General features: G+C 50.8%; 1 protein-coding gene across 1 annotated transcript in view; it reads left to right on the top strand.

Annotated features, from left to right (window-relative positions):
- The window catches only part of LOC139264685 (regulator of G-protein signaling 22-like), a 425,112-nt gene that overhangs the window by 218,037 nt on the left and 183,546 nt on the right, over positions 1-23,529 (top strand). The window contains exon 14 of the mRNA XM_070881635.1: positions 13,210-13,367. Coding sequence (XP_070737736.1) covers positions 13,210-13,367 — 158 coding nt within the window. The remainder of the gene's footprint in view (positions 1-13,209; positions 13,368-23,529) is intronic.

The following is a 23,529-nucleotide window of genomic DNA, read 5'->3' as shown; positions in this document are numbered from 1 at the left end:
TCACTGGAACTAACATCCTGTGTTAACCTCACACACAGCTGAACATGCGTTCAGCAGCAGGAAGGACCTCCCACCAGCGCTAAGAGATCGTCAACAACTTTCAAGTATCTTGCTTTTTGATTTCTACTGGCTCTGTGTAAATTTCTGGAACTGTTTAGAGCTTTCTCGAGTTATTTAAAGTTGGTGAGGTGACGGGGTGTGGTGCTGCAACTGGAGACGGCCTTCCTTCTGACATCAAAGGTACCGGTCAGACCAATTGCTCCCAGTCATGGGTGCTTTAGTTGACAGCCCCTTTGGCTGACAGGGAGATAGAGCAGAGGTAGCAAGGAAGAGGACATGTTGCTCACAGAGGGAAGAGGAGGAGGGGGTGAAGGGCTCTCAGCAGGAGGCCTTACCCAGCTTGGGTCGTCTGAAAGCAATTCTTTTATCGCAGCCTGAGCCAGGAGCAGTGTCTGAGGCATATGTGCTTTACAAAGGATGTGCTTACAGAATTCTGCCAACTCTTGCAACCAAACCTGCAGCCTCACTCCAGGGCAGAGAGCACTGCCAGTGGCTGTGAAGGTGATTGTGGCCCTGAATTTCTTCCAGGTGCAGGCAACATACGTAACAACTCACAGTTCACCATCCACTGCTGCATAAGAGAAGCGACAAACACTCTTTATGCCAGGAGATGGGACTTTGCCAGAATAGTGCACATCCCCATGGTACAGGGCTCCATCGACTGCACATATGTGGCTTTACGGGCACCGTATCTAAATGCTGAAATGTACCTTAACCGCAAAGTTACCACTCGCTGAATGTGTGACCATGCTCAGCACATCATGATGGTGAATACCCAGTATCCTGGCAGCAGTCATGATGCTTTTATTCTGCCAGTCTGCTGTTCCCTGAATCTTTGAGCCTCCGAGGCAAACCAGGGGGTGGCTAGTGGGTGATAAGCGCTATCCCTTAACCACCTGGCTCATGACTCCGTTCCGCAACCCAACACACATCGCCAGCATACGTACAACGAGAGCCATGCTGCCACACAAAACATCATAGAGAAGATCATTGGGGAGCTGAAGCAACAGTTCCGCTGCCTGGACCGCTTTGGAGGAGCCCTACAGAACTACCTTTGCACCAAGCATTTCATTGTGCATGCAAGGAGTGTGAAACTGAGTGATGGTGTTTCTTCAACAAAAGCAAAATACTGAAGATGATGGAAATCTGAAATAAGCAGAAAATGCTGAAAATACTCAGCGGGCCAGGCAGCATCTGTGGAGAGAGAAACAGAGTTAACATTTCAGGTCGATGACCTTTCATCGTTTGCTTCTTCTTCTTCACTCTCCTCTCCCTCTTCATGTTGACCCACTGACTGGGCAGGCTTGGGTGTTTGAAATTACAAAGTACAAGGGTAGGGTTGTAGTGAGGGAAGGAGAGCAAGCAAGAGGTGCATGCTTACACCATGTGCATATTGTAAATCAAAAGAGATTGTGGATGAGGGGAAGGTGAGATATGAGAATTAGTATGAGGATACCAGCATCTTCTATTCTTTCAATCCTACTGCTGGCCACGGGCTCGGCCATTACCCTGCCAAGAATGGCCAGCACCATCTCCTCCAGGGGATGAGGTGTTGCAAGCAAGCCTGTCCCACATTGCTGGCGCCGGTTATGCACCACCTTTTTCTGCAAAAGAAAAGGAAGTGTGTCAGTGATTGTGGCGTAATGTGCTGGGTGATGTGCCTGTCACAGGTAAATAGCTGACAGTGTGATCAAGCTGTGAGATGTGGGTGTGAGGGTTACAGCAGTGGCATCTTTAAAAAAGGGGATAAGTCCGACTGCAGCAATGACAGAGGAATCTCCCTGTTATCAGCCACTGGGACGGACAACGCTAGAATCCTCCTCAACCGTCTTCTCCCTGTGGCTGAGGAGCTCCCCCTGGAGTCACACTGCAGATTCCGTCCACTATGGGGTACAATGGACATGATCTTTACGGCGCAACAACTGTAAGAGAAATGCAGGGAACAGCACCAACCCTTGTACATGACCTTCTTTGATCTTACAAAGGCCTTTGACACTGTTAACCGCGAGGGACTATGGAACATCCTCCTCCATTTCGGCTGCCCCCAAAAGTTTGTCGCCATCCTCCGCCTGCTCCACAACGACATGTAAGCTGTGATCCTGACCAACGGATCCACCACAGACCCAATCAACATCGGGTCAGGGGTCAAGCAGGGCTGCGTCATCGCGCCAAACCTCTTCTCGATCTTCCTTGCTGCAATGCTCCACCTCACAGTCAACAAGCTCCCCGCTGGAGTGGAACGAAACTACAGAACCAGTGGGAACCTGTTCAATCTTCGTCGTCACCAGTCCAGATCCTGGTCCGTCCCATCCTCTGTCGTCGAGCTACAGTACGCGGATGACGCTTGCGTCTACGCACATTCAGAGGCTGAACTCCAAGTCATCGTCAACATCTTCACTGAGGCATACGAAAGCATGGGCCTTACATAGAAACATAGAAAATAGGTGCAGGAGAAGGTCATTCGGCCCTTTGACCCTGCACCACCATTCAATAAGATCATGGCTGATCATTCCCTCAGTACCCCTTTCCTGTTTTCTCTCCATACCCCTTGATCCCCTTAGCCGTAAGGGCCATATCTAACTCCCTCTTGAATATATTCAACGAACTGGCATCAACAACTCTCTGTGGCAGGGAATTCCACAGGTTAACAACTCTCTGAGAGAAGAAGTTTCTCCTCATCTCAGTCCTAAATGGCCTACCACTTATCCTAAGACTTTGTTCCCTGGTTCTGGACTTCCCCAACATCGGGAACATTCTACCAGCATCTAACCTGCCCCGTCCCGTCAGAATCTTATACGTTTCTATGAGATCCCCTCTCATCCTTCTAAACTCCAATGTATAAAGGCCCAGTTGATCCAGTCTCTCCTCATATGTCAGTCCAGCCATCCCGGGAATCAGTCTGGTGAACTTTCGCTACACTCCCTCAATAGCAAGAACACCCTTCCTCAGATTAGGAGACCAAAACTGAACACAATATTCCAGACGAGGACTCACCAAGGCCCTGTACAACTGCAGTAAGACCTCCCTGCTCCTATACTCAAATCCCCAAGCTATGAAGGCCAACATACCATTTGCCTTCTTCATAGCCTGCTGTACCTGTATGCCAACTTTCAATGACTGATGAACCATGACACACAGGTCTCGTTGCACCTCCCCTTTTCCTAATCTGCCGCCATTCAGATAATGTTCTGTCTTCGCGTTTTTGCCCCCAAAGTGGATAATCTCACATTTATCCACATTTTACTGCATCAGTCATGCATTTGCCCACTCACCTAACCTGTCCAAGTCACCCTGCAGCCTCTTAGCATCCTCCTCACAGTTCACACCGCCACCCAGTTTAGTGTCATCTGCAAACTTGGAGATATTACACTCAATTCCTTCATCTAAATCATTGATGTATATTGTAAAGAGCTGGGGTCCCAGCACTGAGACCTGCGGCACTCCACGAGTCACTGCCTGCCATTCTGAAAAGGACCCGTTTATCCCGACTCTCTGCTTCCTGTCTGCCAACCAGTTCTCTATCCACATCAGTACATTACCCCTTATACCATGTGCTTTGATTTTGTGTGGGACCTTGTCAAAAGCCTTTTGAAAGTCCAAATACACCACATCCACTAGTTCTCCCTTGTCCACTCTACTAGTTACATCCTCAAAAAATTCCAGAAGGTTTGTCAAGCATGATTTCCCCTTCAAAAATCCATGCTGACTTGGACCGATCCTGTCACTGCTTTCCAAATGTGCTGCTCTTTCATCCTTAATAATTGATTCAAACATTTTCCCCACTACTGATGTCAGGCTAACCGGTCTATAATTACCCACTTTCTCTCTCCCTCCCTTTTTAAAAAGTGGTGTTACATTAGCTACCCTCCAGTGCATACAAACTGATCTAGAGTCAATAGATTGTTGGAAAATGATCACCAATGCATCCACTATTTCTAGGGCCACTTCCTTAAGTAGTCTGGGATGCAGACTATCAGGCCCCGGGGATTTATCGGCCTTCAATACCATCAATTTCCCGAACACAATTTCCCGCCTAACAAGGATATCCTTCAGTTCCTCCTTCTCACTAGACCCTCGGTCCCCTAGTACTTCCGGAAGATTATTTGTGAGTTCCTTCTTGAAGACAGAACCAAAGTATTTGTTCAATTGGTCTGCCATGTCTTTGTTCCCCATTGTAAATTCACCTGAATCCAACTGTAAGGGACCTACGTTTGTCTTCACTAATATTTTTCTCTTCACATATCTATAGAAGCTTTTGCAGTCAGTTTTTATGTGCCCGGCAAGCTTCTTCTCATACTCTATTTTCCCCCTCTTAATTAAACCCTTTGTCCTCCTCTGTTGAATTCTAAATTTCTCCCAGTCCTCAGGTTTGCTGCTTTTTCTGGCCAATTTATATGCCTCTTCCTTGGATTTAGCACCATACTTAATTTCCCTTGTTAGCCACGGTTGAGCCACCTTCCCCGTTTTATTTTTACTCCAGACAGGCATGTACAATTGCTGAAGTTCATGCATGTGATCTTTAAAGGTTTGCCATTGCCTATCCACCGTCAACCTTTAAGTATTTTTGCCAGTCTATTCTAGCCAATTCACGCCTCAAACCATTGAAGTTAGCTTTCCTTAAGTTCAGGATCCTGTTTTCTGAATTAACTGTGTCACTTTCCATCTTAATAAAGAATTCTGCCATGTTATGGTCACTCTTCCCCAAGGGGCCTCGTGAAACAAGATTGCTAATTCGTCCTTTCTCATTGCATATCACCCAGTCTAGGATTGCCAACTGCCTAGTTGGTTCCTCGACATATTGGCCTGGAAAACCATCCCTAATACACTCCACGAAATCCTCCTCCACCGCATTGCTACCAGTTTGGTTAGCCCAATCAATATGTAGATTAAAGTCACCCATGATAACTGCTGTACCTTTATTGCATGAATCCCTAAATTCTTATTTGATGCTGTCCCCAACCTCACTACTAAATGTTTGGTGGTCTGTACACAACTCCCACTAGCGTTTTCTGCCTTTGGTATTCCATAGCTCCACCCATACCGATTCCACATCATCCATGCTAATGTCCTTTCTTACAATTGCATTAATTTCCTCTTTAACCAGCAATGCCACCCTGCCTCCTTACACTAAACATCTGTAAGACAAAGGTCCTCAACCAACCTGACCCCTTCACACAGCACTGTCCCCCAGTCATCAAGATCCACGGCGTGGCCCTGGACAACGTGGACCACTTTCCATAGCTCAGGAGCTTATTATCAGCAAGGGCAGATATCGACGATGAGGTTCAACACCACCTCCAGTGGTCCAACGCAGCCTTCGGCCGCCTGAGGAAGAAAGTGTTCGACGATCACTCCCTCAAATCTGCCACCAATCTCATGGTCTACAGAGCTGTAGTGATACCCACCCTCCTGTATGGCTCAGAGACATGGACCATGTACAGTAGATACTTCAAATCGCTGGAGAAATACCACCAACGATATCTCCGCAAGATCTTGCAAATCTTGTTAGTGTCCTCGATCAGACTAACAACCCCAGCATCGAAGCACTGTCCACATTCGACCAGCTCTGCTGGGCAGGCCACATTGTTCGCATGCCTGACACAAGACTCCCAAAGAAAGCGCTCAACTCGGAACTCCAACACGGCAAGTGGGCAAGTGCCCAGGTGGGCAAAGGAAATGTTTCAAGGACACCCTCAAAGCCTCCTTGATAAAATGCAACATTCCCACCGACACCTGGGAGTCCCTGGCCAAAGACCGCCCGAAGTGGAGGAAGAGCATCTGGGAGGGCGCTGAGCACCTCGAGTCTCGTCGCAGAGTGCATGCAGAAAGCAAGCGCGGGCAGGGGAAGAAGCGTGCGGTAAACCAGTCCCACCCATCCTTTCTGTCATGTAGCTTACATTATTATATATAACTGTATCCTAACATGCTATATATGACTGTAATAAGATATGACCTGTAACCACCAGCATACCTTACCACCAGGGGTGCACTTGCAAGAGACAGGTATATAAGGACAGGTCTCAGGCAAGTGCAGCATTCCAGAGCTGTGAAATAAAGGTGCAGGTCCAGAGTGACCTTGACTTCACTATATGCCTCATGTGAATCTGTACTGAGGGGACAGGACTTTACAGTGGCGACGAGTTACGGGATTACAGAATCCACAGAATGGCGAACAACGGATCAGATGAAAAGTACAATGCGGGAGACAATTGGGAGGACTTTATAGAAAGGTTCCAGCAAAGCTTTGTAACCAAAGACTGGTTAGGCGACGATAAGGCAGACAAGGAAAGAGCCCATCTCTTAACCAGCTGTGGCTCGAAAAAATACACTTTAATTAAGGATCTGTTGGCACCCGAGAAACCAGCAAGCAAGTCGTTTGAAGAATTGAGCACACTGGTAAGAGACCACTTGAAGCCAGCGAGAAGCCTACACATGGCCAGACACAGGTTCTACAACTACAGATGCTGTGTGGGCCAGAGCATACCCGACTTTGTGGCAGAACTTCGGAGGTTGGCTAGTTTATGAACTGAGGAGAGAAATGCTGAGAGACTTTTTCATTGAAGGAATAGGCCACGCAGGCATATTCCGAAAGCTCATAGAGACCAAGAACCTGACCTTAGAGGCAGCAGCACTGGTTGCACAGACATTCTTGGTAGGGGAAGAAGAAACGAGGTTGATTTACAATGCAGGTACGACAACTAACGAAATATCAGAACAAGAAGTTCACAGCACTAAACAAGCTGCTACCCCCAAACACAGACAAAACTGGGAGAACAGGCTCTCGAGAGCAGGCAGAAGCCATCAAGAGCCATAGGAACGGCCGTTCACACCTCATCAACCCACACTGCGAGCAATCAACTACAAACTGAGAGAAGCTCAAGAGAGATCAGCCAGATGCAGCTCATTCTTTGGAAACACTTTGAACAATGGAACAGGTCTGTGCTGGAGGTGTGGGGGTGGGCACTCGTCAAGGGGATGTCGATTTCAGCAGGCTGTTTGCAGAAGTTGTGAATATACAGGGCATTTGGCCTGCATGTGCAAAAAAATGGCAGCTCGGCTGGTATATGAATCGGATGGGTCGGAAAGCGGACCAGAAGATGGTGGGGACAGTACCCGGGACACCAATGTACAGTGGGTCAACACGATCAATGGTCGCTGCTCCTAAAACAGGACGCCTCCTATAATGATGAGGGTCCTACTCAACGGGATATCTGTCAACATGGAGCTGGATACGGGAGCGAGTCAGTCTCTCATGGGCGCTCAACAATTTGAACAACTGTGGCCGCATAAAAGAGACAGACCAAAACCCACAAGGATCGACACCAAACTAAGGACCTACACCAAAGAAATCGTACCAGTCCTCAGCAGCGCCATGCTCTCTGTCACACACAAAGGGACAGTGAACCGACTTCCCCTGTGGATTGTCCCCGGAGACCCCCCAGCACTGCTGGGGAGAAGCTGGCTGGCAAAACTAAACTGGAAATGGGATGATGTCCATGCCATGTCATTAGAGGAATGGACCTCCTGCTCAACATCTCTTTCAGCCAGGTGTGGGCACTTTCAAAGGGGCAAAAGTCAAAATCTACATCACACAGGATGCTAGACCGGTCCATCACAAGGCCAGAGCTGTACCCTATGTGATGAGGGAAAACATTGAACACGAACTAGACAGGCTTCTGTGGGAAGGCATTATATCACCTGTGGAATTTAGCGACTGGGCAAGTTCCATCGTCCCAGTCATGAAGCCTGATGGATCTGTACGAATCTGTGGGGACTACAAATCTACCATAAACATAGTCTCCCTACAGGACCAGTACCCACTGCCCAGAGCGGAGGATTTATTTGCCACATTGGCTGGAGGCAAACTTTTCTCAAAATTAGACCTCACATCTGCGTATATGACGCAAGAATTGGCTGAGGAATCCAAGCTACTCACCACCATCAACACACATCGAGGCCTTTTCATGTACAATCGATGCCCATTCGGCATCAGGTCGGCAGCTGCCATATTTCAGCGCAACATGGAGAGTCTGCTCAAGTCTATCCTGGGAACGGTTGTATTTCAAGACGACATACTTATCACGGGCAGGGACACCGACTCCCATCTCCGTAATTTGGAGGAAGTACTAAAGCGTTTGGATTGGGTAGGCCTACGAGTCAAGAAATCCAAGTGCCTGTTTCTCGCACCCGAGGTTGAATTTTTGGGCAGAAGGATTGCTGCTGATGGAATCCTCCCAACAGAGTCCAAAACAGAAGCAATTCGCCTGGCACCCAGGCCCCAGAATGTCTCAGAACTGCGCGCCTTTCTCGGGCTACTCAATTACTTTGGGAACTTTATGCAGAACTTAAGCACGCTGCTGGAGCCTCTCCATGTGCTACTCAGGAAGGGGTGCGATTGGTTTTGGGGGGACGCCCAGGAAAGTGCCTTCAATAAGGCACGCAACCTTCTGTGTTCCAACAGTATTTTGACTTTCTTTGACCCAGGTAAAAAGCTAGTTCTCACATGCGATGCGTCAGCGTATGGGGTCAGGTGCGTTTTGCAACATGTCAATAGTGCAGGAAAATTACAACCCATAGCTTATGCCTCCAGGTCACTTTCGCGGGCAGAGCGCAGGTACGGAATGGTAGAGAAGGAGGCGCTCGCGTGCGTGTACGGTGTCAAAAAGATGCACCAATGCCTTTTCGGGGCCAAGTTCGCGTTAGAAACCGACCACAAGCCCCTCACGTCCCTCCTATCCGAGAGCAAGGCAATAAACGCCAACGCCTCGGCGCGAATTCAACGGTGGGCACTCATGCTGGCGTCCTACGACTATACCATAATGCACAGACCAGGCACAGATAACTATGCCGACGTGCTCAGCAGCCTACCCCTGGTGACCACAGAAGGGTCTGACGAACAGGTCTGTGAGATAGTCATGGCAATCAATGCCTTTGAGTCCACGGGTTCGCCCACGACGGCTCGCCAAATCAGAGCCTGGACGGCCAGCGACCCCACGTTATCCTTAGTAAAAAGATGTGTCCTAACCGGTGACTGGGCAGAGGCTCGCGATGCCTGCCCCGAGGAATTAAAACCCTTTCACAGGCGCATGCATGAGCTATCACTACAAGCAGACTGCCTGATGTGGGACAGCCGAATAGTCATGCTTCTGGGAGGCAGAGAGGCATTCGTCCGGGAGCTCCACCGCAAGCACCTGGGGATCATTCTCATGAAGGCCTTAGCCAGATCCCATGTCTGGTGGCCTGGTATTGACGCGGACTTGGAGCTCTGCGTCCGAAGGTGCACCATTTGTGCCCAACTCAGCAATGCCCCAGGGAGGCTCCACTGAGCCCCTGACCCTGGTCTACCAAACCGTGGTCGTGGATGCACCTAGACTATGCGGGCCCATTCATGGGCAAAATGTTCCTCGTAGTTGTAGATGCATTTTTAAAGTGGATCGAATGCACCATTTAAAACTCGAGCACAATCTCCACCACGGTGGAGAGCCTCGCAACCATGTTTGCAATGCACGGAATCCCTGACATATTGGTCAGTGACAATGGTCCGTGCTTCACCAGCGCAGAAGTCCAAGACTTTATAATTGACCACGGCATAAATCACGTCAAGACGGCACCGTTCAAGCCGGCCTCCAACGGCCAGGCGGAGAGAGCAGTGCAAATCATTAAACAAGGCATGCTTAAAATCCAAGGTCCCACGCTGCAGGGTCGCCTGTTGCGACTGCTGCTGGCATACAGATCTCGTCCGCACTCACTGACTGGGATCCCCCCCGCTTAATTGTTGATGAAAAGGACTTTCAAAACAAGGCTCTCATTAATCCTCCCAGACATGCACGAAGTCGTTGAGGCAAAGCGCCGTAAGCTGACTGAGTACCATGACAGAAATTCGAGGGGGCGATGGAATGAGATAGGGGACAAAGTGTTTGTACTAAACTATGGCAGGGGTCCCGAATGGCTTGCAGGGACAGTAACGGGCAAGGAAGGAAACAGGCTACTGGTAGTACAAATGGACAATGGCAAAACCTGCCGGAGGCATGTAGACCAAGTCAAAAGCAGATTTACCAACAACACTGCGGAACCAGAGGCAGACTACAATGTGGAACTCGCACCACACCTGGTGGACAGACAGAGGGAACAACCTGAGGAAAGGGCAATCCCAACAGACAGCCCAGGCGAGTCAACAACAATCACACCAATCGAAACAGACAGCCCAGGCGAGATACCAGCAACCACACCCAAAGAAAAACAGACACCAAGGCAAACAACTGAACCACAACTCAGACGCTCCACGCGAGAGCATAGATCACCTGAGAGACTGAACCTATAAAGACAATAAGACCTTGGGGGAGAGTGATGTCATGTACCTTACATTATTATATATAACTGTATCCTACCATGCTATACATGACTGTAATAAGATATGACCTGTAACCACCAGCATACCTTACCACCAGGGTGCACTTGCAAGAGACAGGTATATAAGGACAGGTCTCAGGCAAGTGCAGCATTCCAGAGCTGTGAAATAAAGGTGCAGATCCAGAGTGACCTTGACTTCACTATATGCCTCGTGTGAATCTGTACTGAGGGTACAGGACTTTACACTTTCCTTCAATGACTGTCTGCCCCACCTGTGACAGAGACTGTAATTCCCATATTGAACTGTTCAGTCACCTAAGAACTCACTTTTAGAGTGGAAGCAAGTCTTCCTCAATTTCGAGGGACTGCCCATGATGAAGTGTGTGCGGGTGAGGTAAATCTATTAATGTACAGTGTGAGTCATGTTGGTAGAGATTGTTGTAGGTGAGTGATGGGGGTGTGATCCACTGTGTGAGACTAGTGGTGCAGATGGTGGAATATGGCATTTGAAGTTGAATTCATTGACCTTGACCCGACCCCGTGTGAAATGCTCGCAGCGAGTCCCCACTTCGTGCACCAACAATTCTTGGGCTTCTTCACAAAAATGCACGCCCCTCCTCCTCCCATCTCCCTCCCTCTCCACTTACATATCTTGTCTTTGCATATGAATTATTTATTATTTATATTTATTAATTAATTATTTCTTATTATTATTTTTTATCTTGTAGTGTTATTATTATGTATTATAATATTATCTATTATGAATTATTATAATGCTTCAAATCCTTTCAAAATACTTTAAAAAGAACTGCTCTCTCTCTCTCTCTCTCTGTGCAGATAACAGTCTCCACCTCACGACTCAACAACCCTCCCTCTCTCTTCCCCGCGCACGCGCAGGGTCTAACCCTGAAATCGCGGGAGAATGTCCGCGCATGCGCAGAGATAAAAGAAAATGCTCCGAGGGACTACACCACCACCTACTCCGGCGCACTACCGCTGAGTACCGCCAGCGCCGACAATCATCACGCAAAAATCGTGGGAGAGCGCCTTAGCGGAATTCTGGTTGTTCTAAAGACTCAACCGCCGGAATACCGCTAAGATTCGGGCGGAAGTGATCTGTTAGGAAAGGCCAGCACCAGAACTCTAAAACAATCAGCAGCCTTCTCAGCCTACCCTGGGAAGAGGGTATATCCTTGCCCACCTCCATTCAAGAGCATTCCACTGCTGACACTTTCTGAACCTCACTGTGTACATTTCCCTGGGAGGAACTCCCTGGGCTGGTGAATGGGAGAGGGGGAGAAACTTCCACAGAAGACAAACTGGGCAGGGTTGGGAATGAGATAGTTAAGTTTGAACCGATCTGCTGTCTCTGTGCCATGGCTTGTTGTCTGCTCTCCTCCTTCTCTTCCAGAACTACGATTATCTGCTCAATTGCTGAGGTTCTCATTCACACCCATATCTTCCTCAGGAGGCCTCTGCAGCCATGGTGCATCTTCAGAGAAGGATGGCACAAGGTGAGAAGGAGTGACCATGGCCCCCTCAGGCAAGGCCGACCTTAGGGAAAATGTCGCCGAAGTGGGTGTTGAGGTACTCACCTGGCACTGATAATCTTCTGCCGGCCATAACTCCACTGTTGCATTGGGATTATGCAAACCCCAATGGTGTTCAAGGTCTTTTGCTTGTGGTGGGTCAAGAGTTTTCAGGTAGGGTTGGCCCTACTGGTGCCTCTTCTGTACACTGTCAACTTCTCCTGCTTGGTTTGCAATTAAGGCATGTGTGGCAAGAGGAATGGGGGAGGCGAGGTGAGAGAGGAGTGGGTTTAAGGAGGTCCAGATGGAGGAACTTGTTTTGTGTTGTGCAAAGCAATTGCTCTGCATTAGAGGAGATGTGTGGCCATGGTGTGGGATAGGGAATTGTTGGTGCTCTTAAGTAGAGTGGAATTTGAAGGATTAGTTGTGTGGGCAAGGAAGAAAACCACAAAGTGCTTTGAACCTTATCTGATCAAGCCATTGGATATCCTCCAGTATTGTTGTGCAGTCCTCGGTGTGAGGCAGTTGCCATTGAGTGCCCCAGTCACCCCGCTCAAGATCGAAAGGCTGATACTCCTGGATGGCTTGCTGGCCGGCACACCTAGGAGTCTGTCTCTCTTTGTTCGCCATCTCTTCCAGGAAAGCTTACAGGTCCTCTTGTGAAAAATGCACTGTCTTTTGGTGGCTTGCTGCCCTTTCATGGTGCCCCATGGGCACAGCTGGCCTGTGACTGGTCATGGTTCTGGCAAAAGGCACTTCAGGTGAAGGTGGAAGATGCCCTGAGTGGATCAAATAAAATGAGGAAAGAATCTCTCCAGCCTCCCCTTATCATCCCCAAGTACTCTGACGAAGAATGCAGTCTTCTGCACTGACATTTCCTGGATCCTACACTGCTCACAGTGCCGTTACAATGCTGTTGTGCCACTTCATATGCAAAAGAACTTACCCAGGAAATATCCATGCTTCTCCTCTTGTTAATGAGTGGTGTTATTTTCAGGGACTATAACAGCACTACAAACATTGAGGAACTTAAGGGTCAATATTATAGTAATGATTGAAATATAAAAATTTGCTAAACACTGAAGAAAGAGAGAGAAATAAAATACAATTCAAAATCTACTGAAGGTGAAAGCTAAAGAAATCCTTTCAGCAGAACCTGTGTTTTGTATAATATCGTCATAATGCCTTCAGATATATAAATTAGAATTCATTACAAGAAAAAAAGATAATCTCCATGAATTTACTTTCATTTAATTTATGTTTACAACAGCCTGATAATGTCCAACAGAAATGCTTACCGAAGAAACACAAACAAAAAACTGTGCATCGCCTAGCCAAAAGAACATTTTCACCAAATCGAGAGTTGCAAAAGAAGGGCGTTACTGGGATTATGCTCAATACCCCTATCAGCAGGTTGGAAAGCAAAGAGTGAGTTTATAAGCCATGATATAGTGAGGAACAGCTTGTCGATAGTTTAGCAGAGTGAGATGGTAGTAAAAATACATTTTTGTTTGTGTTCAATTTTTAACTTGTATTTTTTATTGCTAACACTCAAGGTCACACTAAGTATTCTTCAACAGAAAGGCCACAGCCTGGACCAAACAGGTTGGCTGCAAGGGGCTCCAGAAGATGTGTGTTTCTGGGACCAGTACATTGGGTTATCTCAGGTGTTAATTGACCAATGTATCAAATTCAGTAACAAACATCCTGATCATCATCAAATATTGCTGTCCATTCAATCCTAATGCTTTCCTAATGGAATTATGAGAAATGCAGTCAACAACAACCCGTATTTATATAGCACCTTTAACATAGTAAAATATCCCAAGATGCTTCACAGGAGTGTTATCAAACAAAAGTCAACATTGAGCCACAAAAGGAGATATTAGGGCAGATGAAGACAAGCTTGGTCAAAGAGGTAGGTTTTAAGGAGCGTTCAAAGGAAGAAAGAGAGGTAGAGAGACAGGGGGGAATTTCAGAGCTTAGGGCTTTGGCAACAGCTGCTGAGTTGCAGAGCTAGGAATGGGTGAGGCCATGGAGTGATTTGGAAACAAGGATGAGAATTTTAAAGCACGCAACTCGTGTTCTGCGCATATACACTTCCGGTTCTTTTACGAACTTAATTGTGCGCGAAAGTAAAGACTTGCGCATGCGCAGATTTTGGCCCAGGCTCAACAGCCGCGTCAATCTTGTTTGGCCTGGAGCTTGGGAGAGAGAGAGAGATGGGGGGGGCGGGGAGAGAGACACGAGGGGGGGCAGAGAGACACGGTGGGGGGGGGGGAAAGACGGGGGAGGAGAGACGGGTGGGAGGGAGATACACAGGGGAGAGGGAGTGAGAGAGATACTGGGGGAAGGGGAGAGACCGAGACAAGGGGGGGAAACATGAGGGGAGGAGAGATGGGGGGAGAGGAAGAAACATGGGGGGGAGGGGGGAGAGAGACACAAGGAGGGGAGTCACGAAGGGGGGGGAGAGAGATGGGGGGTAGGGAGATACATGGGGCAGGGGAGGGGGGAAGAGAGCGACAGGGGGGTGAGGAAGAGAGATAGGGGGGAAGGGAGAGGAGACACAGGGGTGGTGGTGGAGAGACCCAGGGATGGGGGATAGAGACACATTGTAGGGGGGAAGAGAGATCGGGGGGGAGGGAGAGAGATGGGTAGGTGGAGAGAGAGAGACACAGGCGTGGGGATAGGAAGAGAGAGACGGCGGAGGGAAGGAGAGAGACATGGGGGTAAAGAGAGACACGGGGTAGGGGGAGAGAGAGACCTGGATGTGTGTGTGGGGGGTGGGGGGGTGGGGCAAGAGAGAGACCGGAAGCAGGGGGAAGGAGAGAGAGAGACCTGGGAGGGAGAGTGAGAGAGACCCGGGGGTGGGGGGGAGGGGGGGCGGAGGGAGAAACACTGAGGGGGGAGAGAGAAAGACACGGGGGGGGAGAGAGACACGGCGGGGAGAGACAGGGGGGTGAGAGTGGGGCGTGGGAGAGAGCGAGAGAGAGAGACACGGGGGAAGGGGAGAGAGAGAGAGACATGGGGGTGGGGGCAACAGGGAGACAAGGGGGGAGTGAGGAGTCACAGGGTGGGGGTAGATAGACACGAGGGGCGGGAGAGAGACACCGGGGCAGGGAAAGAGACACGGGCGAGGGGGAGAGATGGGGGTGAGAGACACGGGGGAGGCGGGGAAGAGACACGGGGGGGAGAGAGAGAGACATGGGGGAAGAGATAGTGGGGTGAGAGACAGGGGGGAGAGAGTGACACTGAAGGAGGGGCGAGATAGAGGCACAAGCGAGGGGGGGGGGAAGAGAGAGACACGGGGGGCGGGGGCGGGGGGAGAGGAGACAGAGATACTTGGGTGGGGGGTTGGAGTGAGCGAGACACGGGGGTGGGGGGGGGAAGAGAGCTCCACGGAGGTGACGAGGAGAGAGACATTGGGGGAAGGGAGAGGAGACAGGGGGTGGGGAGAGACACGGAGATGGGAATAGAGACACGGGTCGGGGAGAGAGACACGGGGGTGGGGTAAAGAGAGCGACACGGGGGTGAGGAATAGAGAAACACAGGGGGAAGGGAGAGGAGACATAGGGTGGGGGGGTGAGAGAGACAGGGGCTGTGGGAGAGAGAGAGAGAGATACAGGGGGAGGGGAGAGAGGAAGAGACACGGGGGAAGGGGAGAGAGAAAAATGGGGGGTGAGGAGAGACATGGGGCAGGACGGAAGAGAGAGACACAGGGTAGGGGAGGAGAGAGCCCTAGGGGGTGGGGGGGGCGAGAGAGAGAACGGGGGAGGGGGGAAGAGAGAGTCCTGGGAGGGGGGGGTCGGCAAATGAGACACTGGGGGGGGAGGGCGGGGGAAGAGGAGACAGAGAGACCTGGGGGGTGTGGTATGGGAGTGAGAGAGACACGGGGGAAGGGGTGGGAAGAGAGCGACATGGGGTTGAGGAAGAGAGATAGGGGGAAGGGAGAGGAGACCCGGGGGTTGGAGAGACATGGGGGCGGGGATAGCGACACGGTGCAGGTGGAGAGAGATGGGAAGATGGGGGGAGAGGAGGGAGATATACAGGAGGGGGGGAGTGAGAGAGACACGGAGGGGGGGGAGAGACACGATGGGGGGCAGACATGAGGGGGGGAGAGTGACGGGGTGGAGAAGGAGATACACGGGGCGGGAGATGGCGGGGGGAGAGATACACGGGGAGAGGGGGGGAGAGACATGAGGGGGTGGGGGAGAGAGACTCGGGGGGAGAGATGGGGAGGAGAGGGAGATACATGGCAGGGGGAGCGAGAGAGAGACATAGGGGGGAGAGAGAGAGAGACAAATTGCGCGGGGGGGTGGGGAAGAGAGAGACACGGGGGGGCGGAAGAGAGAGACACTGACGGGGGGGTGGCGAGAGAGACAAGTGGAGATACATGGGGGCGGGGGTGGGGGGGTAGAGAGACTGGGGTGGGGGGGAGAGAGACGGAGGCGGGGGAGAGACACAGGGGCAGGGGATAGAGACACCGGGGAGAGAGAGCCACGGGGGGAGAGACACGGGGGCGTGGGATACAGACACGGGAGAGAGAGAGACACGTGGGGAAAGAGAGATATGGGGGATGGGATAAAGAGAGAAACAGGGGGGTGGGAAGAGAGCGACTCGGGGCTGAGGAAGAGAGAGACACGGGGGGAAGGGAGAGGAGACACGGGGCGGGGGGAGAGAGACGGGGGTGTGGGACAGACGGGGAGGTGGGGAGAAAGAGAGGGAGAGACACGGGGGGAGGGGAGAGAGAGAGAGACATGGGAGGGTAAAGAGATACACGGGGAGGGATGGAAGAGAGAGACATGGGGTATGGGGAGAGAGAGACCTGGGGGCTGGGGGGGGGTGAGAGAGAGAATGGGGGAGGGGTGAGAGAGAGAGACCTGGGGGGAGGGGGACGAGAGAGATGCCGTGGGGGGCGGGGCGGCAGTGGGAGAGACGGGGGGTAGAGAGGAGACAGAGCGAACCGGGGTGGAGGGAGTGGAAGTGAGAGAGACATGGGGTGGTGGGGGGAAGAGAGCGACACGGGGTTGAGGAAGAGAGATGCGGGGAAGGGAGAGGAGACACTGGGGGGGGCGCGGGTAGAGAGGCACGGGGGGGAGGGGAGAAGGGAGGAGGGGAGAGAGTGAGACATGGCGGGGGGAGAGAGACACACCGGTGGGGGGGGAGAGAGAGAGACAGGTGGAGAGACACGGGGGCGGTGGACAGAGGCATGTTGGGGGGGGCGGGGAAGAGAGCTAGGGTAGGAGAGAGATGGGTAGGGGGAAAGAGAGAGACATGGGGGGAGGGGAGAGAGAGAGAGACACGGGTGGGGGGGGGTGGGGAGAGAGACACCAGAGATGGGGGGGGGAGAGAGACGGGGAGGGGGGAGGAAGAGCGAGACATCGGGGATAAAGAGAGACACGAAGTTGGGGGAGAGGTTGGGCGTATGTGTGGCGGGGGGGGGGTTGCGAGCGAGAGACCAGAAGCGGGAGGAAGGAGAGAGAGAGAGAAGAGAGACCTGGGGGGCGGGGGGGGGCCGGGGGAGAGAGTGAGAGTCTTAGAGACCCGAGAGGGGTCGGGGGTGGGCGTGGGAGGGATAGACACGGCGGAGGGTGGGAGAGAAAGACACATTGGGAGGGGAGAGAGAGACAAGGGGGGAGGGAGAGAGACGGGGGGGGGGGAGGGAGAGAGACGGTGGGGGGGGGGAGAGAGACGGGGCGTGGGGGAGAGAGAGAGAGACACGGGGCAGAGAGAGAGACACGGGCGAGGGGGAGAAATGGGGGGTGAGAGACATGAGGGGAGAGAGAGAGAGACATTGGAGGGGGGGAGAGAGATAGACTTGGGTCGGGGTGGGGGATAAGAGAGTGACATCAGAGGGGTGAGAGAGACACAGGGCGGCGGGGTTAGGAGAGACACCGGGGGAGGAGAGAAACATGGCGAGGCGGGGGAGAGACACGGAGGTGTGGGAGAGACACAGGGAGAAGAGAGAGACATGGGGTAAGAGACGGGGGCGTGAGAGACACGACGGGGGGAGAGAGACACTGGAGGAGGGGAGAGAGAGAGACGCGGGTGCGGACGGGGGACGGGAAGAGAGAGACACGGGTGGCGGGGGGGAGGGGGGCGGGGTAGTGGAGACAGAGAGACACGGATGGAGGGGTGAAGAGTACCATGGGAGTGAGGAAAAGAGAGCCACAGGGGAAGGGAGAGGAGACACAGGGCGGTGGGGAGAGTGACGGGGCTGTGGGAGAGTGAGAGTGACAAGGGGGGAGGAGAGAAAGAGAGATATGGGGGGCAAAGAGAGACACGGTGAGGGACGGAAGAGAGAGACACGGGGTAACATAGAAACATAGAAACATAGAAAATAGGTGCAAGAGTAGGCCATTCGGCCCTTCGAGCCTGCACCGTCATTCAACATAATCATGGCTGATCATGCAACTTTAGGAACCCTTTCCTGCATTCTCTGCATACCTCTTGATCCCTTTAGCCATAAGGGCCACATCTAACTCCCTTTTGAATATATCTAACGAACTGGCCTCAACAACTTTCTGTGGTAGAGAATTTCACAGGTTCACAATTCTCTGAGTGAAGAAGTTTCTCCTCATCTCGGTCCTAAATGGCTTATCCCTTATCCTTACACTGTGACCCCTGGTTCTGGACTTCCCCAATGTTGGGAACATTCTTCCTGCATCTAACCTGTCCAATCCCGTCAGAATGTTACCTATTTCTATGAGATCCCCTCTCATTCGTCTATAAGTCTAGTCGATCCAGTCTTTCTTCATATGTCAATCCTGCCATCCCGGGAATTCTGGTGAATCTTCGCTGCACTCCCTCAATAGCAAGAATGTCCTTCCTCAGATTAGGAGACCAAAACTGAACACAATATTCCAGGTGAGGCCTCACCAAGGCCCTGTACAGCTGCAGTAAGACCTCCCTGCTCCGATACTTGAATCCCCTTCTATGAAGGCCAGCATGCCATTTGCTTTCTTTACTGCCTGCTGTACCTGCATGCCTAACTTCAATGACTGATGTACCATGACACCCAAGTCTCATTGCACCTCCCCTTTTACTAATCTGTCACCATTCAGATAATAATCGGCCTTCCTGATTTTGCCACCTAAGTGGATAACCTCACACTCATCCACATTATACTGCATCTGCCATGCATTTGCCCATTCACCTAACCTGTCCAAGCCCCCTGCAGCCTCTTAGCATCCTCCTTGCAGTTCACACTGCCACCCAGTTTAGTATCATTTGCAAACTTGTAGATATTACATTCAATTCCTTCGTCTAAATCATTAATAATGTATACTGTAAATAGCTGGGGTACCAGCACTGAACCCTGTGGCACCCCACTAGTCACTGCCTGCCATTCTGAAAAGGACCCATTTATTCCCACTCTTTGCTTCCTGTCTGCCAACCAGTTCTTGATCCATGTCAATACATTATCCCCAATACCATGTGCTTTAATTTTGCACACTAATCTCTTGTGTGGGACCATGTCAAAAGCCTTTTGAAAGTCCAAATACACCACATCCACTGGTTCTCCCTTATCCACTCTACTAGTTACATCCTCAGAAAACTCTAGATTGTCAAGCATGATTTCCCTTTCATAAATCCATGCTGACTTGGACCGATTCTCTCACTGCTTTCCAAATGCGCTGCTATTACATCTTTAATAATTGATTCCAGCATTTTCCCCACCACCGATGTCAGGCTACCCGGTCTATAATTCCCTGTTTTCTCTCTCCCTCCTTTTTTAAAAGGTGGGTTACATTAGCTACCCTCCAATCAATAGGAACTGAACCAGAGTCCATGGAATGTTGGAAAATGCATTTACTATTTCTAGGGCCACTTCCTTAAGTACTCTGGGATGCAGAGTATCAGGCCTGGGGATTTATCGGCCTTCAGTCCCATCAATTTCCCTAACACCATTTCCTGACTAATAAGGATTTCCATCAGTTCCCCCTTCTCGTCAGACCCTCGGACCCCTAGTATTTTTGGGAGGTTATTCATGTCTTCCTTAGTGAAGACAGAACCAAGGTATTTGTTCAATTGGTCTGCCATTTCCTTGTTCCCCATTATAAATTCACCTGAATCTGACTGCAAGGGACCTACATTAGTCTTCACTAATCTTTTTCTCTTCACATATCTGTAGAAGCTTTTGCAGTCAGTTTTTATGTTCCCTGCAAGCTTACTCTCATACATTATTTTCCTCTTCCTAATTAAACCCTTAGTCCTCCTCTGCTGAATTCTAAATTTCTCCCAATCCTCAGATTTGCTGCTTTTTCTGGCCAATTTATATCCTCTTCATTATATTTAACACTTTCCCTAATTTCCCTTGTGAGCCACGGTTGAGCCACATTCCCCATTTTATTTTTACGGCACATAGGGATGTACAATTGTTGAAGTTCGTCCATGTGATCTATAAATGTCTGCCATTGCCTATCCACCATCAACCCTTTAAGTATCATTCGCCAGTCTATCCTAGTCAATTCACGTCTCATACCATCGAAGTTACCTTTCTTTAAGGTCAGGACCCTAGTCTCTGAACTAACTGTGTCACTCTCCATCTTAATGAAGAATTCTACCATATTATGGTCACTCTTCCCCAAGGCATGACCAGATTGCTAATTAATCCTCTCTCGTTACACAAAACCCAGTCTAGGATGGCCTGCTCTCTAGTTGGTTCTTCGACACATTGGTCTAGAAAACCATCCCTTGTACACTCCAGGAAATCCTCCTCCACAGTATTGCGACCAGTTTGGTTAGCCCAATCAATATGCAGATTAAAGTCACCCATGATAACTGCTGTACCCTTATTACACGTGTCCCTAATTTCCTGTTGATGCCATCCCAACCTCCCTACTACTGTTTGGTGGTCTGTATACAACTCTCACTAACGTTTTCTGCCCTTTGGTGTTTCGCAGCTCTACCCATATAGATTCCACATCATCCATGGTAATGTCCTTCCTTACAATTGCGTTAATCGCCTCTTTAACCAGTAACGCTACCCCATCTCCTTTTCCTTCCTGTCTGTCCTTCCTGAATATTGAATACCCCTGGATGTTGAGTTCCCAGCCTTGGTTACCCTGGAGCCATGTCTCCGTAATCCCAATTACATCATATCCATTAACAGCTATCAGTGCAGTCAATTCATCCACCTTATTACGAATGCTCCTCGCATTGAGACTCAGAGCTTTCCGGCTTGTTTTTTTAACACTCTTTGTCCTTTTAGAATTATATTGCAATGTGGCCCTTTTTGATTGTTGCCCTTGATTTCTCTGCCCTCCACTCTTGCTTTTCTCCTTCCTACCTTTTGCTTCTGCCCCCTTTTTACTTCCCTCTGCCTCCCTGCATAGATTCCCATCCCCCTACCTTTTTAGTTTAAACCCTTCCCAACAACACTAGCAAACACTCTGCCTAGGGTAGGGGAAGAGAAAGACCTGGGGGGAGGGGTGGCGAGAGAGAAACCAGTGGTTGGGGGGGAGAGACAGTGGGGAGAGGAGACAGAAAGATCCGGGGTGCTGGTGGGGGGAGGGGAGTGAGAGAGACCCGGGGTGGGGAGGGGGGGAGAAGAGAGCGACACGGGGTTGAGGAAGAGAGATGGAGGGAAGGGAGAGGAGACATGGGGGGGGGTGGAGAGACACGGGGGCGGGGGACAGAGACACGGTGTGGGGGGGGAACAGAGATGGCGGGGGAGAGAGATCGGAAGGGGGAGAGATAGAGACACGGGGGGAGGGGGTGAATGAAACACGGGGAGGGGAGGGAGTGAGAGACACCGGAGGGGTGAGAGAGACACGGGAGTGGGAGGGAAGAGAGAGACACCGGAGTGGGGGGAGGGAGAGAGACGGGAGGAGAGAGATGGGGGGTGGGGGGGAGGGAGAGAGAGGCATGGGGGGTAAAGAGAGACACGGGGTATGGGGGGAGAGAGACCCGGGGGACGGTGTGGGGGGTGGGGTTGCGAGAGAGAGAGACCGGAAGCGGGGGGAAGGAGAGAGAGAGACCTGGGGGGTGGGGGGAGGTGGGGAGAGGGAGAGATGCAGGGGTGCGGGGGTGGGGGGAGAGACACGAAGGTGGGGGGAGAGAAAGACCCGATGGAGAGAGAGACCCGGAGGGGATGGGAGAGAGAGAGAGACATGAGGGTGGGGGCAATAGGGAGACAAGAGGGGTTGATGAGACACGGGGTGGGGTTAGAGAGACACGAGAGGTGGGAGAGAGATAAGGGGAGGGGGAGAGACGGGGTGTTGAGAGATACTGGGGAGAGAGAGAGAGACACTGGAGGAGGGGAGAGAGACAGACACAGGTCGGTGGCGGTGGGGGGAGAAGAGAGTGATATAGGGCGGGGGGAGAGAGACACGGGGGGACGGAGTTAGGAGAGACACGGGGGGGGGGAGGGGGGAGAAGAGAGCGACACGGGGTGAGAAAGAGAGAGAGAAGAGAGGAAAAGTAACATATGCGGAGGACACAAATAACCTGCAAAAGGACATAGACAGGCTAAGTGAGTGGGCAAAAGTTTGGCAGATGGAGTATAATGTTGGAAATTGTGAAATTATGCACATTGTCATAAAAAATCAAAGAGCAAGTTATTATTTAAATGGAGAAAAATTGCAAAGTGCTGCAGTAGAGTGGGACCTGGGGGTCTTGGTGCATGAAACACAAAAGGTTATTATGCAGGTACAACAAGTGATCAGGAAGGCCAATGGAATCTTGGCCTTTAATGCAAAGGGGATGGAGTATAAAAGCAAGGAAGTCTTGCTACAGTTATACAGGGTATTGGTGAGGCCACACCTGGAATACTGCGTGCAGTTTTGGTTGCCATATTTAAGAAAGGATATACTTGCTTTGGAGGCAGTTCAGAGAAGGTTCACCAGGTTGATTCCGGAGATGAGGGGATTGACCTGTGAGGAAAGGTTGAGTAGGTTGGGCCTCTATTCATTGGAATTCAGAAGAATGAGAGGTGATCTTATTGAAATGTATAAGATTATGAGGGGGCTTGACAAGGTGGATGCAGAGAGGATGTTTCCACTGATGGGGGAGACTGGAACTAGTGGGGCCTAATCTTAGAATAAGGGACTGCACATTTAAAACTGAGATGAGGAAGAAATTCTTCTCTCAGAGGGTTGTAAATCTGTGGAATTCGCTGCCTCAGAGAGCTGTGGAAGCCGGGTCATTGAATACATTTAAGGCAGAGCTCGACAGTTTCTTAACCGATAAGGGAATAAGGGATTATGGGGAGCGGGTAGGGAAGTGGACCTGAGTCCATGATCAGATCAGCCATGATCGTATTAAATGGTGGAGTGGGCTTGAAGGGCCAAATGGCCTACTCCTGCTCCTATTTCTTATGTTTTTATGACATGGGGGAAGGGAGAGGAGACACAGGGGAAGGAGGGTAGAGACACGGGTATGGGGGATAGAGAGACATTGGGGGGGAGAGAGAGACATGGGGGATGGAGAGAGAGAGAAACGGGTGGGGGAGAGAAACACGGCGATGTGGAGAGAGACAGGGGCAGGGGAGAGACGGAGGGGAGAGAGAGAGATACAGGGGGAGGGGAGAGAGAGAGACATGGGGGGAGAGAGAGAGAGAGACACGGAGGGGGGGAGAGAGAGAGAC

This window comes from Pristiophorus japonicus, chromosome 1, assembly GCF_044704955.1.
Source record: "Pristiophorus japonicus isolate sPriJap1 chromosome 1, sPriJap1.hap1, whole genome shotgun sequence".
Taxonomy (NCBI): domain Eukaryota; kingdom Metazoa; phylum Chordata; class Chondrichthyes; family Pristiophoridae; genus Pristiophorus; species Pristiophorus japonicus.
The sequence above is the reverse complement of the archived record's forward strand: the minus strand, read 5'-3'. Positions and strand labels throughout refer to the sequence as shown.